This window comes from Loxodonta africana, chromosome 1 (genome assembly GCF_030014295.1).
Source record: "Loxodonta africana isolate mLoxAfr1 chromosome 1, mLoxAfr1.hap2, whole genome shotgun sequence".
Lineage (NCBI taxonomy): Eukaryota > Metazoa > Chordata > Mammalia > Proboscidea > Elephantidae > Loxodonta > Loxodonta africana.
Genome location: NC_087342.1, coordinates 183,915,261 through 183,931,119, shown reverse-complemented (window position 1 = coordinate 183,931,119; position 15,859 = coordinate 183,915,261). Strand labels below are relative to the sequence as shown.

Genomic DNA, 15,859 nt, shown 5'->3' with positions numbered 1-15,859 from the left:
CCATATATATTTAATGTTGTTATGGATAAGTTAATATTTAAATCTTTGTGTTTTCTTTGTTATTTCTTGCCTTCCTGTGAGTTACTTGAACATTTTTTAGAATTCCATTTGGATTTATATATAGTGTTTCTGAGTATGTCAGTTTGTAAAGCGGTTTTAATGGTTGCTCTCTGAAATATATAAAATAGGCAACAATATAGAGACAAAGTTTCTTAGTGGTTACTGGGGCAAATGGGAGGGAGGGAGGAAGGAGGCCTTAATAATTAGGAGACACTAAGCTTCTGTTAAGGTGAGGGTGATGGTTGAACAACATGATAGACATAATTAATGTCACTGCACTGAACTGTACATGTGAGCGAAGATTGTTGAAATGTCAAATATTTTGTTACATATCTATTTACCAAAATTAAAAAAAAAGTTTATATATATAACCTATCACAGCCTACTGCTGTCATCATTTTACTAGTTCAAGTGAAATACAGAAACCTTACCCTCTTTATAGCCTTTTATCCTCCCCCACTGATAATAAAATTGTTTCAGACATTTCTTCTGTGTACATGTAGAACTACATCAGATAGTGTTATAATTTAGGAAACTCAACAGGAGAACGAAAGCCTATTGTATTTACCTGTATTTTTGCTTCCTTGTTCTACTTCATGATGTTCCAAGGTTCCTTCTTTTATCTTTTCAGTTTAGAGAACTTCTTTGGCTATTCTTTTATAATAGTTCTACTGGTGATAAATTCTCTTTGTTTAATCTGAGAATGTCTTGATTTTTTACACATTCCTGAAGGATAATTTCACTGGTTATACTGTTCTGATTTGATGGTTATTTTCTTTCAGCTCTTGAAAAATATTGTCCACTTCCTTCTGTCCTTCGTGGTTTTTGATGAGAAAAACACTGCCATTTGAATTGTTTTTCTCCCTGTAGATAAGGTGCCATTTTTCTTTGGCTGCTTTCAAGATTTTTTTCTTTGTCATTAGTTTTCAGAGTTTAATTATCATGTTTCTTGGGGCGGACTTCTTTAGATTTATCCTGTTTGGGGTTTGTTAAGCTTCTTGAATCTGTAGGTTTGTGTTTCTTGCTAAATTTGGGAAGTTTCCCGCCATTATCTTCTTTAAGTCCTTGAGTGATTTTTCAGCCTTGCCCTCTTTTCTTCTCTCCTTCTGACTCTGATGACATGATTGTTAGATCTTTTGTTATAGTCCCTCAGGTTTCTGATGCTCTGTTCATTTTTTTTTTCCCTTCATCCTTTTTTTCTGCCTGTTGTTCAGATTAGGTAATTTCTATTATTCTGTATTCCAGCTCACTGATATTTTTCTTCTGTCCACTTTGTTGTTGAGCCTATCCACTGAGCTTTTTATTTCTCCTATTGTACTTTTTATTTATTTATATTATCTTTTTCTTTGCTGAGATTTTCTGTTTTGTCATTTGTTTAAAGCATGTTCATAACTGTTCAACCATTTTTATGACTTCTTTAACATTTTTGTAAGATAATTCTAACATCTCTTATCTCATTGGCATCTATTGATTGTCTTTTTCGTTCAGTTTGAGAACTTACTAGTTCTTGGTGTAAAAATAATTTTTGATTGAAACTTGAAATTTTTATATTGTTATAAGACTCTGAATTTTATTTAAACTTACTCTTTTTGCTGGCCTTGACACCACTCTGGCAGACGAAGGCGGTAAGGTGCCATCTCATTACTTCCAGATGGAGTTAAAAGTTCAGATTCTGTACTTGGCCACTCAGCCTGAGGTGGGAGTAAGAAGACCAGGCCTGTCATGTGGTTTCCATTGACTTCATGTTGTGGGTGGCCTGACTCTGACATCACCTCATTGAAAAGGGGAAGGAGCACCTCTTTGCTGCTAGACCCAGACCAGACCCATTGCCATTGAAGAGGGAATAAAAGCCCTGTCCCTTGCTTGGCCTTCCCTGGCACCCACCGCTGGAGGTGTCTTGTTTCATCCTGGAGATGATGAACATCTCGGCTTCCCACTTGACTTTTGCTGGTGTGGGTAATGAATGGAGGTGGGGCTACAGTGTTTTCTGTGGTGTTTGGCTGGAGAAGAGCAGTTATTGTCTAAAAATTTTATCTTGTTAGGCTTCCCCTTTCCTGGTTCTTTGGCTAGACAGAGCAAGCTTTTGTTGGAGCTTTTCTTGGGCTGTGTTATTGGCGTTTTTGGGTTACTGCTTTCTTCAGCTCCAAGTCTGGGATGTATGAGGCAAACAAACAAACAAACCTGAGACAATTTACCACCATCTTGTATTGTACGTCCCAAGAAACAAAGAGCTGGTCTTCTCTCTTCTAACTTTCAGAATCTTATTATGCTGGTTTTTAATTTAATGTCCAGGGTATTTAGTTCTGTTTAGTGGGAGATATAGGAAAAAGTACATCATTTTTATCTTCCCTCATAGTTTTTTTTAATGACTGTTCATCTGGTTTGACTATTAGCTGTCATCACTTTGCTAGCAGTTGTCAGAAAATTGATTTTATTAGAGTTTTACATCTAATTCCAGCTGACTATCTAAAACAACTCAAGAAAAGGAAATATAGATAAAGTAGTAAAGGGATAGATAATAGGGATGTGTTTTCTATTAATTACAAGACAAATATTATTGACATGTTAAATGGAAAGGTCTGAAAATAAATATATAGTGGTTCTGTTTCTGTAAACTTTTTTTACCTTAAATTTATGTATAATATTATCATTCATATTTGGACCCTTGGAATAAAGTTGACAAGGTATTAAAAGCTATATGATGGAGTTTTCTACTTGATTATGTGAAATAGCATTTTAGTATTCTGTGAATACATCTATTGCAGTTGATTTTAAAGACCTCTAAAAAAAGGTTGATAACGCTGAAAAAGAAGTTGATTTCAGAAAGGAAATAAAACCAAAGCAAGTAAATTTAATTTTCTGTAAAGATGAGAATTTGTTACTTTTTAAAATTGTTTTTAAAAAGCATTCTCTATGTGTGAGGCTGACGATGTCTCTGAAATATTGAAGAAAACATCCCTTTATAGGCATTTTTCTTTTTCAAGCTTGCAGGTACACTAGTAGAACATCTTTTTAAGTTATAACTGGAATGCTCTTTGACAGGTAGGATTCTTTTTTTTTTTGGTAACTGTAAGTCATGGTGTTGGAATTAGATGGGATTTTAGAGGTAATATAATCAAACTGGCAATTATATAAATGAACAGTCTAGGCTAGGATAAGAGGAAATGACTACTGTTGTGAATATGATGAATAAGACCTTTAAGCTGCTTTTAGAGTCTAGATGTATGTAATCTGTGTGACCTTAAGTAATTTCTCGTTTCTTTAGCCTGCTTTTTCATATGTAAATTGGAGATAATAACTCTTATTTTATGTATTATTAGGGTTTAATAACGTGAGTTTTATATTGCTTAGCACAATTCTCTGCACTGTTATCATTGTTTGAGAAAATGTTTCTTGTTCTCCCTCCTTGCTGCCTCATTTTTCTCGTGTTTCCTCGTATTTGCCCATCCTAGGGAGGTTCTCCAGCTGAGTTATCTAAAACAGTGACATTTCAACCACCGCCCTCACAATTTTGTACCCCCTAGAGTCACTATGACTTGACAGCAACGGGTTTGGTTTTGTTTTGTTTGCTTTATTTTGTCCTGTTTATTGTTTTATCATAGAGCAGGGACTGGTATGTAGTAGGTGCTTAATTTTGTTGAATGGACTCTCAGTTAAGGTTCCTAATTTTAGCCACATATTTCATTCCTGCTTTTGTACCTGGTATTTCTGAGTTTAAAGCCTCTTTGATGTTCCCCCAGACAAATGAACTCTCTGTTGCTACAGTCCCAAGGTTGGTGTTTTATACTATGAGTCTTCTGTCCTGCTTCATTAGTTAACACTCTTCATTTGTTTTCAATCTTCTGGAAATTTGTTTTAATATCTTTTGTGATAGTCATCCTATATTGTTCATTGCTATGGATTTTTACCTTATTTATAACTTTTCTGTCATTTCAATAATATCGGGAGGGAGAGAATATAACTGCGTTTAGCCAGCAATCTTGAACCAGAAGTTCTGTCATACCCTTATAAATAAAAACAAAGAATTTAATGATAGTAAAATTTTCCTTAATGTCAACTATTACTATTTCTTTTTTCCTGATTTTAAAAAGGTAGTAAATGTACATTTAAAACAACATGAAGATGAACTTACTTTAAAAAGCACATTTGTATTTCAAATATTAAATTTCTGGTCTTTGAAAACTTTGAATCTGTGTAAAATTATGTAGAGCAAAAAGTGAAATTTTCCTTTAGTTCCTTTCCCTCCCCAATCCTTGTTTTGTTTTCAAAGGTTACAAGTGTTAACTAGTATCACATATCTTTTCAGACCTTTTGCTATGCATTTATTTGTATACATGCAAGTTTTAAAATAAAACTTGATCATCCCATACATATTTTATAATTTTTTTCTTTTAGGTAATATATTTCTTTAATATATTTAATATATTTCATTTTACTTGGATCCACAATCAACAGCTGTGGAAGCAGTAGTCAAGAAATCAAAAGACGCATTGCACTGGGTAAATCTGCTGCAAAGGACCTCTTTAAAGTGTTGAAGAGCAAAGATGTCACCTTGAAGACTAAGGTGTGCCTGACCCAACCCATGGTATTCTCAATCACATCATATGCATGTGAAAGTTGGACAGTGAATAAGGAAGACCGAAGAAGAGTTGACACCTTTGAATTGTGGTGTTGGCGAAGAATATTGTCTATACCATGGACTGCCAAAAGAACGAACAAATCTGTCTTGGAAGAAGTGCGGCCAGAATACTCCTTAGAGGCAAGGATGGCGAGACTGCGTCTTCCATACTTTGGACATGTTGTCAGGAGGGATCAGTCCCTGGAGAAGGACATCATGCTTGGCAGAGTACAGGGTCAGTAGAAAAGGGGAAGACCCCGAACGAGGTAGATTGACACAGTGGCTGCAACAATGAGCTCAAGCATAACAACGATCATAAGGATGGCTCAGGACTGGGCAGTGTTTCGTTCTGTTGTGCATAGGGTCGCCATGAGTCGGAACTGACTCGACAGCACATAACAACAACAGCAACAATTTCTTTAAAAATATTTTTACTGTGAAATGTTTCATAAAGAATATATGAGAAGTAATGTTTAATTTAAAGAATAATAAAATGATCACTCATATGCTTACCCACCCTGGTTAAGAAATAGAAGAATATCAACTTTTAAAAAACCCTTGTGTTCTCTTCTGTTTTTGCCTCCCTCTGACCCCTGCAGAGACAACCATTATTGTATTAATCATTTCTTAGCCATTAAAAAAAAAAGTTTGATTTTTGAAAATTGGGTAGCAAATACAGATCTAGGAGTTTAAAGAGAGAAGATGAAAACTTCCAGGAAAGATAAACTGAGGGGAGCTCCGAGATCTTGTTTAGTTTCAGCTTGCCTCAGAATTTATAAGAGGCCCATTTTGGAAATTCAGAAATCAATTTTCCTAGGAAACCTAAGGCTCACAATATCAGGGCATTTAGCAGAGATATGTCATCAGTATTAGACATTCTGCATTTCCTATCTCTGGCTCTTTAGCATAAAATAAGTGCCTTCGATGATGCAGGCAGTAGGGGAGAGAGAAGAGAGCAGGAATTTGGTATGATCAAAGCAAGCCAAGTACAGATATGAATCTGGGCCATATTCACCTGGGAATTCTGACCTAAAGTTTAAGAGATAATACAAATGCGTTGGCTGTCTTGGTGAAGATGGTAATCAAAATGTCTCTTTCTGGAATTTCTTTGCTCTAATTTAGCAACCGTGAAACAGATGGGTGTCCTCTGTGTCTGGTGTGCATAGAACTATCGTCCTGGGATTGTCCTTCACCATCCTCTAGTACTTCTAACCTATGTGAATCTTCTAATTTCGATATCTCATGGCTCCCTCTTTGTTGGTTTACGCGCTCATTTTGGTAGAGCACAATCCTCCCAATCCTCCCAGTAACTTAGAGAAATTTTGTGTGGGAGATACATTTATATGTATATATATATATGTTTATGTGTATATATGTATAAAAGCAAGGTCTAAAATGTATAATATTATAATATATGAGTATATGTTTATATAATATAATATTGTGGAGCCCTGGTGGCGTAGTGATTAAGAGCGCAGCTGCTAACCTAAAGGTCAGCAGGGCAAATCCACCAGCTGCTCCTTGGAAGCCCTATGGGCCAGTTCTACTCTGTCTTGTAGGGTCGCTATGAGTCAGAACTGACTCAACGGTACCCAACAACAACAGCAATATAATATTATATGTTTTAGACCTTTTATGAATGAATATGTTGCCATTCTACCCCCATGCTTGCTAGTTTAACTGGGTATAGAGTTCTTTGTTGGGAATTATTTTCCTTCAAAAATTATGAGGCATTGACCCTTTGATTTTTTTGCTTTTAAGGTTACAGTTTAGAAGTCTTAAGCCATCCTGCTTCCTGATCGCATGCATGTGACTTCTTTTTCCCCCTCCGAGCGCTTTTAGGATCCATTGTTTCTAAAATTACATGTTGATATGTCTTGGTGTGGGTCTTTTTTCCATCCATTTCTCTGGGTACTCTGTGGGACCTTTCAGCATAGCAACTCACTTCCTCCAGCTCTGGGGGTTTTTCTTAAAAATTTTTTGTTAGCGATTTCTTCTTCTTCTTTTTTTTTTTTTCTGTTCTCTCTCAAATAGTACTTGGTTGTCAGATCTTCTGGGCAGTCTTCACCTTTTCCTTTTTTACTCTTCTATTTTCAGTTTCTTTGTATTTTTGCTCTAGTTTCTGGGATACTTAATTTTATTTAGGTTCTCATTTTTACTATCATGCTTTTAATTTCCAAGACTTTTTGTTCTCTGAATATTCTTTTTTTAAGCATTCTGTTCTTGTTTTGTGGGTGCAATATATCCTTTCCCATCTGAGGATACCAGTAGATTGTTTTGACATCTCCTCCAAGCTGCCCTTTTTCTGTTTCCTTTGGTTTTTGCCTTCCATATTACGTACTTTTCCTCAGTTGTCTGGTAATTCTTGACTGATTGGAAATGTTGAGGAGATAATGTGGCTTATTGATTTTGCACCTAGCTTTGGGATAAAAAAAAAAAAATTTTTTTTTTTTGGGGGATAGGGTTTAGACCAAAGTACGTGGAATAATTTTTTATTTGAATTCTGTGGTGTATTACTTTAAGTGGAAACCCTGGTGACATAGTGGTTAAGTGCTATGGCTGCTAACCAAAAGGTCGGCAGTTCGAATCCGCCAGGCGCTCCTTGGAAACTCTATGGGGTCCTCTCTGTCCTATAGGGCCGCTATGAGTCGGAATTGACTCAATGGCCATGGGTTTGGTGTTTTGGTTTTGGTATTACTTTAAGTAAGCAGTACGTTTGTGAAGCAAGTCATCAAATTTTAAACAAACTGGATAGTATGGTCTAGTCAGACCCTCTCCCTACTCCTGTTTATTACTGTTTATATATTATAACTGTTACTTTAAAGGATGTGCTTTGACCACTGCAAAATCCTCAAAGTATCCCGTGAATCATCTGAAAAATAATAATTTGCATTCTTTCTTTAAATGTTGTGCTTTATTTTCTTAAAAATCTATAATCCATATGTGGATATAGGGTTAACTGAATGTAAAATAGAAATGTTCTGTGAATTATAAATATCCAATTTTACAAATGACTACAGGTATCCCCCTACTTACAAAGCATTTGAGTTACAACGAACCACACTTAGGACTGTTCTTTTTTGGGGGGGGCGGTACATCTTATCGTTAGTAATATATATGTATTAAAATATATCTGTAAGTTTATATATATAATGTCCCCAACTCCTGAAGACAAAGATTGGATTTGTAAAGATACTGATGATAAAAGGCAATAATAATGAAAACTAAAAAACAAAGAAGTATTCAACTTGGGTCAGAACTGACTTAAGACAGAGTTGTCAGAACCGAACCCCATCTTAAGTTGAGGGCTACCTGTAGTACATAAATGGAGTTGCCTCTCCTTTCCTTACTGTCTCAACTGCTAGAATTCTATTGCTAGTATTAAAAACACCTCAGCGTACATACCTGGAGCCTTTGGAGGTTCATTCATTTATTCACTTAATAAATATTTATTGACTTCATAACCGTGTACCAAAACAGCAGAATTGCAAGGAGCTCAAAATGAAGGAGAGGATTATATCAGAAGCTTAGCAGGGAAGAGACTCTAGTATCAAAAAATATTTAGAATTACCATAGAGTGATTTGTTTTAGCCATGATATTTTAAGATTTCAAATAATGTTAAATGAGGGTGTCAGATTTTTATATTTAACAAAAACTTGAGATACTAATTTAACATTAGCAGCACCACTTTTTAGCTGTGGTAATTTGTTCCTGCGTGTCAAATTCCAAGTTGGTAGGAAATAGATCTGTGACATGAGGAGAGATGAGTCTGCAAGACTACCAGATTGAAACATAAACTGCACCAGCAGATCACTGGGTTCATCCTAAGTTTTCTTCTCTGGAGACCTGGAGGCCATGTAAATAGCTGCACAGAAATTAGTTGGAGAGAGACTTGGTTTTGAAGTATTAGAGCACATGTTGTGTAGGGCATAACCTAGACGTGGTGCCAGAGTTCAAAGATTAAAGGAGTAGCAAAAGTAAGCCAGTATGTGGGACCCTGAGGCAAAAAAGAACTTAAGTTTTGCTTAGGCCTGGCCCTATACCCTTCCACAGGACAGTCTTTCTCTCCCTTATCACATGGCTCCTGATGGGCAGGCTCACTTGCAGTTCTTTTATCTTTCATTTTTGTAATCTTAGTTCTTAAAAAGTAGCTTTTAGTTGTTCTGTTTTGGGTTAATTTTCAACCATATATATATATGTATGTATACACACACACACAAAACCCAAACCAAACCCATTGTCGTCGAGTTGATTCTGACTCATAGTGACCCTATAGGACAGAGTAGAATTGCCCCATAGGGTTTCCGAGGAGCGCTTGGTAGATTTGAGTTGCCGACCTTTTTGGTTAGCAACTGTAGCTCTTAACCACTATGCCACCAGGGTTTCCATATATGTATATAAAACTAAAAAATGGTACAGATACAGTTAATTTTTTCCTTTGATAATTCCCAACAGCTAGTTTATATTGGAGATCATTTTCTTATCTAATTAACCTCATTTATTTAAAATAGGAGGGACTGATAAAAATGGACCTCAATTAAATCATATCCACATTATCTGTTTTAATAAGAAATAATAGGGCTGTTGAATAATATAAATTTTGAGGTCATCCTATGAAGATATATCAGAATGGAAGAAACTTAACATTTGGTGCATTATTTTTATCTTGTAAATGAAGAAACTAAGACCTTGTAAGGTAGTATTTGCTCAAGGTCATGCTGCTATCATTTGTTTATTGATTCAGCCAATAGTTATTGTGTGCCCACTTTGTGTTAGGGACTGTGCTAGGGGTTCAGAATTAAACAGATTTTTCATTGTACGTATAAAGTCTAGTGGAGAGGATAGACAGGAAATAATATGATGAACATTATGAAAGGGATAGTACACAGAGCCATAGGGATAGACTGCAGAGGGACATACTTTAGACCAGTGGATTGGGGGAAGGATCCCTGGTAGAAGGATATTTAAGCTGAGGCCCAAAAAGGTGAGCAAGCGCTAGCACGGCCAAAGGGATTAGGGAGCAGTGTAGTCTAGGCAGAGAGAACAGCATGGCCAAAGGCTAGGAGGTGAAAGAACATACTGGCTGAAGTGCTGAGGATGGATTAGAAGAGAGAAAAACTAGATGCCAGGAGATCACTTTCTCTTCATAAAAAGAGACTGGGGAAGGAGAAAAGTAGATGATCCTAAAGATATTTAAGAGATGAAAACAATATATTCTTTTTTTAAAAAACAGCTTTTAAAAAAAGTCCTCACAACTGGCCCAATAAGCAACATCATGATAAACAGAGAGGAGATTGAGGTTGTCAAAGATTTTATTTTACTTGGATGTATAATGATGGAACCATGGAACCATACAACCATGGAAGCAGCAGTCAAGAAATCAAAAGACTCATTGCATTGGGCAGATTGGCTGCAAAAGTGTTGAAAAGAAGGATGTCATCTTGAGGATTAAGGTGCACCTGACCCAAGCCATGGTGTTTTCAGTCGCCTCATATGCATGTGAAACCTGGGCAAAGAATAAGGAAGACTGAAAAAGAATTGATGCCTTTGAATTGTGGTGTTGGAGAAGAATGTTGAATATACCATGGCCTGCCAAAAGAACAATCTGTCCTGGAAGAAGGACAACCAGAATGCTCCTTGGAAGCAAGGATGGAGAGACTGCATCTCACATACTTTGGACATGTTATCAGGAGGGATCAGTCCCTGGAGAAGGACATCATTCTTGGTAAAGTAGAGGATCAGCAGAAAAGAGGAAGACCCTCAATGAGATGGGACAGTGGCTACAACAGTGGGTCCAAGCATAGCAACAATTGTGACGATGGTACAGGACCAGGCAGTGTTCCATTCTCTTGTACCCAGGGTTGCTATGAGTCAGAACTGACTCAGTGGCACCTAACAACAACAAATGTGCCCAGAGCCAAGTGGTAGGGCTGGGCTTCTCCAAGTGTGTCTAACTTCAAAGCCCTGCTCTTAACCATCTACTTTGTTAGATACCTGTTCTTGGAAACAAGAACCCAGAGTAAAAGAAGCCTTGAGAGAGACAGTGTAGATAGTACAAGTTAACACTGGACTGAGAAACAGGAGACTAGGATTCAATTTTGAGCTCTGTATTTGGGTCAAGTAATTTAACCTTTATGGACTTTAGTTCTTCATTTGCATGTGGGAGTAGGTCAAAGGTTATGCCCAGAACACAGTTTACTTGTGAAATCAAACAATTTTAAGGCAGATACTCAAAACAATTATTTGAATTCTCTTGCAAAGCAAATATCCCTCTTCCTTTGCCCCCCACCTCTACTTAATTTTCTTGTTAATCTACATTTTTGCTTATAATGAAATTTTGAATTTTAATTTCTTAAACATGATATACAATGTCACTATAGCTCTAACAGGTTTACAAAAATGAGGATTGTTTGTTGGAGGTATATATGTGTATATTTTATTATACTTCAGATGAAGATTTACAGAAAAAACTCGTTTCTCATTAAACAATTTATACACATATTGTTTTGTGCCGTTGGTTGCCAACCCCATGACATGTCAACACTCTCTCCTTCTCAACTTTAAGTTTCCCATTACCAGCTTTTCTCCACTCCCCGCCCCCCCCCCCCCCCCCCCACTTTTCATCCTTGCCCCTGGGCTGGTGTGCCCATTTAATCTTGTTTTGTTTTATGGGCCTGTCTAATTTTTGGCTGAAGGGTAAACCTCAGGAGTGACTTCAGTACTGAGCTGTAAATGTGTCCGAGGGCCATACTCTCGGGGTTTCTCCAGTCTCTGGCAGACCAGTAAGTCTGGTCTTTTGTTGTCGTTCTACATTTATTTTTCTCCAGCTCTGTCTGGGGCCCTCTATTATGATCCCTGTCAGAGCAGTAGGTAGTGGTAGCCGGGCACCATCCGGTTGTGCTAGACCCAGTCTGGCAGAAGCTGCGGTAGTTGTGGTCCATTAGTCCTATGGACTAATTTGTCCTTTGGATCTTTGGTTTTCTTCATTCTCCCTTGCTCCAGGTGGGGTGAGACCAGTGGAGTATCTTAGATAGCTGCTCACAGACTTTTAAGACCTTAGACATTATTCACCAAAGTACAATGTAGAACATTTTCTTTATAAACTATGTCAGTTGAGCTAGATGTTGGAGGTATATTTTTGTATGTTTATGAACCTCCTTTTCACCTTCATTGTTTACATTTTATTACGTATTTTTGCTTTCTATCATTTCACTTCTTGCCCTGCTAAAGAACCTGAGTTGAGTTAAATTGAGTTGATTTTAGAGATGAGCAAACGCGTGGACCTTAGACCTGGAAAGGCTCTTCAGTCAAGAAGGTGTGGGTTTAGGGAAGAGATTAATGACTTCACATCTCCCCAAACACATACATGAATCGAGGACCAGATAATAGTTTTGCCTATTCTGCCATCAAGTAATAGTTTCGTTTCTAAGACACTTTGCATTTTCAAATATCACACCCCATAATTTTAGAGATCAAGTAATATCCAATTTGATTTGTAAACATTTTTGTAGGAGAAAAGTAAGATATGCCTCATTGTAAGTAAACTGCCTGATGAGACTTAATCTTGTATTGAAATTGGTGGGAGATATCCAGAAAATGGTATAACCTGTTGCCATCAAGTTGGTTCCAACTCATAGAAAATGACATAGTTGATTAAATTTTTATATAAATAAAAAAAGGATTTTTTTGCCTATTGACCAGCTTTTAAAATGATTTTTGCCTTTTTTGTTGACTTCTTCAGGCAGTTGTCCTTTAATTAAACTTGTGATAGTCTGGCTGGAGATCAGAAATGCTTTTTTTTTTTTACCAGCTTTTTCATCTTGCTTTATACAAGCATATAAAAAGTTTTAGTTTGTTGTGAATGGTTGCTAAGATACAGTGTACAAAAAAGGCTTGAGAGCTCTCTAATTTGGGAAAGGTAGAATTCTTTTAAACAAGTAATTTTTTTAAAAAGTAATTATTTTGTACAGAAGTAATATTAGAACTTTTTGTGCATTTTCTGTCTTAATTGGATTTGAAGTGGCTTCACAAATACAAATTAAAAAACATAGTTGAGAAAGCAGGTGACTGGGGATAATGAATAGAGAGTAACAAAATAAGAATTAAGTTTTGCACAGAATTGTGTACTATTGCTATCATGGACAGGAGGTCTGGTGGTACAATGGTTATGTACTCAGCTGGTAACCAAAAGGTCAGAGGTTTGAACCTACCAGTGGCTCCAAGGGAGAAAAGGCCTGGTGATCTGCCCCCATAAAGATTACAGCCTGGGAAACCCTACGGGGCAGTTCTACTCTCTTGCACAGGGCTGCTATGAGTCCGAATCGACACAGCGGCACACAGCAGCAACAATTGGTAAAAGAAAAGCCATACATTTAACTGTAGCTGGACAAATAGAGGTTTCTCACTATCCTTAAGATATAAAGACCAAAAACAAACAGTTCAGAAAATCATACTTTTTCATGATACTGATACCTGAGGCACAGTCCTAATGTTCTTGGCAGTTATTTTTGTATGATTCTTTCTAGTAGTCTTTCTAACTTTATGCAGATACCATAATGACAAAGTGTTCCTGTTGTTAGGTGCTGTCGAGTCACTACTGTCTCATAGTGACCCTGTGCACAACAGAATGAAACACTGTCCGGTCCTGTGCCATTCTCACAATTGTTGCTATGCTTGAGCCCATTGTTGCAGATACTGTGTCAATCCATCTCTTTGAGGGTCTTCTGCTTTTTCATTGACCCTCTACTTTTCCAAGCATGATGTCTTTCTCCAGGGATGATCCCTTCTGATAACATGTCCAAAGTATGTGAGACACATCTTTGCTTTTTAACACTTTAAAGCAATCTCTTGCACTGATTTGCCCAGTGCAATGCATCTTTTGATTTCTTGACTGCTGCTTCCATGAGCGTTGATTATAGATTGAAGTAAAATAAAATCCTTGACAGCCTCAGTCTTTTCTTCTTTTATCATAATGTTGCTTATTGGTCTAGTTGCAAGAATTTTTGTTTTCTTTATGTTGAGGTGCAATCCATACTGAAGGCTGTGGTCTTTGATCATCAGTAAGTGCTTTAAGTCCCCTTAACTCTCAGCAAGCAAGGTTGTGTCATCTGCATAATGCAGGTTGTTAATGAGTCTTCCTCCAATCCTGATTCCCTGTTCATCTAGTCCAGTTTCTCGGATTATTTGCTTGGCATACAAATTGAATCGGTATGGTAAAAAGATGCAACCCTAATGCACACCCTTTCTGATGTTAAATCATGCAATATCCCCTTGTTCTGTTCGAATGACTGCCTGTTGATCCACGTACAGATTCCTCATGAGCACAACTAAGTGTTCTGGAATTCCCGTTCTCTGCAATGTCATCTATAATTTATGATCCACACAGTTGAATGCCTTGTTCATAGTATTCTTTTGTAATCCTTTTTATTTCTGTAGGCTCGATTATAATGTCCATACTTTCTTTTCTGATTTTAGTTACATGCATGTTTTCTCTTTTTCCTTGTCGGTCTAGCCAGAGGTGTGTTGATTTTATTGGTCTTTTTAAAGAACTGACTTTTGGCTTCATTGATTTTCTTTTGTTTTTCTGTTCTCTTTTTTGTTTATCTGCACTGTGATCTTTGTTATTTCCTTCCTTCTACTAACTTTGGGCTCAGTCGCACTTTTTCTAGTTCTTCAAGGAGTAAAGTTTAGTTATTGATTTATGATCTTTTTTAATGTACGTGTTTACAGCTATAAATTTTTCTCTGAGCACTGTCGTTGCAGCACCCCATAAGTTTTGGCATGCTGTGCTTTCATTTTCATCCGTGTCTAAGTGTTTTCTTATTTGTCTTGTGGTATCTTCTTGACTCTTTGGCTGTTTAATGGTGTATTTTAATTTCCACATGTTTGTGTAATATCCAGTTTTCCTTGTTTTTGGTTTCTAGTTTCAATCCGTGTGGTCGGAGAAGATACTTTGTATGATTTTAATCTTTTTAAATTTATGGACACTTGTTTTGTGACCTAACTTGCAACCTATCCTGGATGATGACCCGTTTGTACTGGAGAAGAATGTCAGTGTGTTGTTCATACCTGTTAGGCTTAGTTGGTTCATGGGAGCATTTGATACATGGTAATATACTTTCCTGATTACTTTTTTTTTTTTAACTGTTAAGACTTGATTTATTCTTATAGCTCTGGCGGGCATGGTCTTTTTTGAATTTAATTTCTTTTTTATTACTGGAAGGAGGAGGATATAGCAGAGAGAGAGAATGTCCGTATGTAGAACAGAATGTAGACTCATTTTATCCATATACTGTTAAGTAAAAATCGTAAGACAGAGAAGCAGAAGATTGGGATTTTGTTCAAATACACAATTAGCTTTTTTTTAATATAAGTCACTTGCATTATCAGGTTACAGTGGTGTGGTGTCCTTTTCTTGTATTCTGCCCTAAGCTGAAATCCATCTGAAACCATTAGCTCTTCTAAGTCCTCTGTGAGTGCTATAAACCCTGTCTTCTGGTTTTTAAAAGCCCTGCCCTCTGCTGGTTTCAGATTTCACTGTTGTAACTTGGATGTAGCTTTAAAAAGCACATTAGGAGTTGCATTGCATCTACCTCTAATTAACTGTGTTTTATGTGTTTATGTTTAGTTAGGGTAAAATAACAGTTTTAAAGCATTATTTGTTAAAATTAACATTTTCCAAACTCATCTCTGGCCAAAAAACAAGGACTTTCAGACACTAATGCTGTCAAATATTTAATTCCTTGTTCAGTACTCCATGTTATACATGTGCATATGTGTCAAAAGAATAAATTTTGATCCTTCATTTTGGTGGTGATAGATTCTGACTGTCACAGTAAATCCAACTCTCCACTAGAACTCTGGTGATAGTTGAATTTGGGATATTTAAGCTTGAAGGCTTCGGAATTGGGATCAGACCCAGAAGGAATGATGTTATAGTGAATGGAAGAGCAGAATCACTTATTTAAAAGTAACATTACCTGGGATCCTCTTTACTCTTGCTGAATCAGAACCTTTTGGAATAGAACTCCAGAGCCCAGGTTACTTTTTTTTGCATGCTAAAGGTTGAGAACTGCAAACAAGTGACTTTTAGGAGTAAATTTTATGTGCGTTGTAATATTCTACTAAAGCGTATGTCAGTTGCTTTCAGAGCTGTAGAAGTCAACACCAGACGGATGTGG

The 15,859-nt window shown here is 36.7% G+C and overlaps 1 protein-coding gene across 2 annotated transcripts in view; it reads left to right on the top strand.

The window, feature by feature from the left end:
* CEP85L (centrosomal protein 85 like) overlaps positions 1-15,859 on the top strand; it is a 138,135-nt gene that overhangs the window by 28,916 nt on the left and 93,360 nt on the right. Inside the window, exon 2 of one of the 2 annotated variants that reach the window (XM_064290301.1) lies at positions 4,456-4,913. The exons of the other annotated variant lie outside the window; for it this stretch is intronic. Within the exon in view, the coding sequence (XP_064146371.1) occupies positions 4,643-4,913 (271 nt within the window). The 5' untranslated portion in view covers positions 4,456-4,642. The remainder of the gene's footprint in view (positions 1-4,455; positions 4,914-15,859) is intronic. 2 annotated transcript variants of the gene reach the window in all.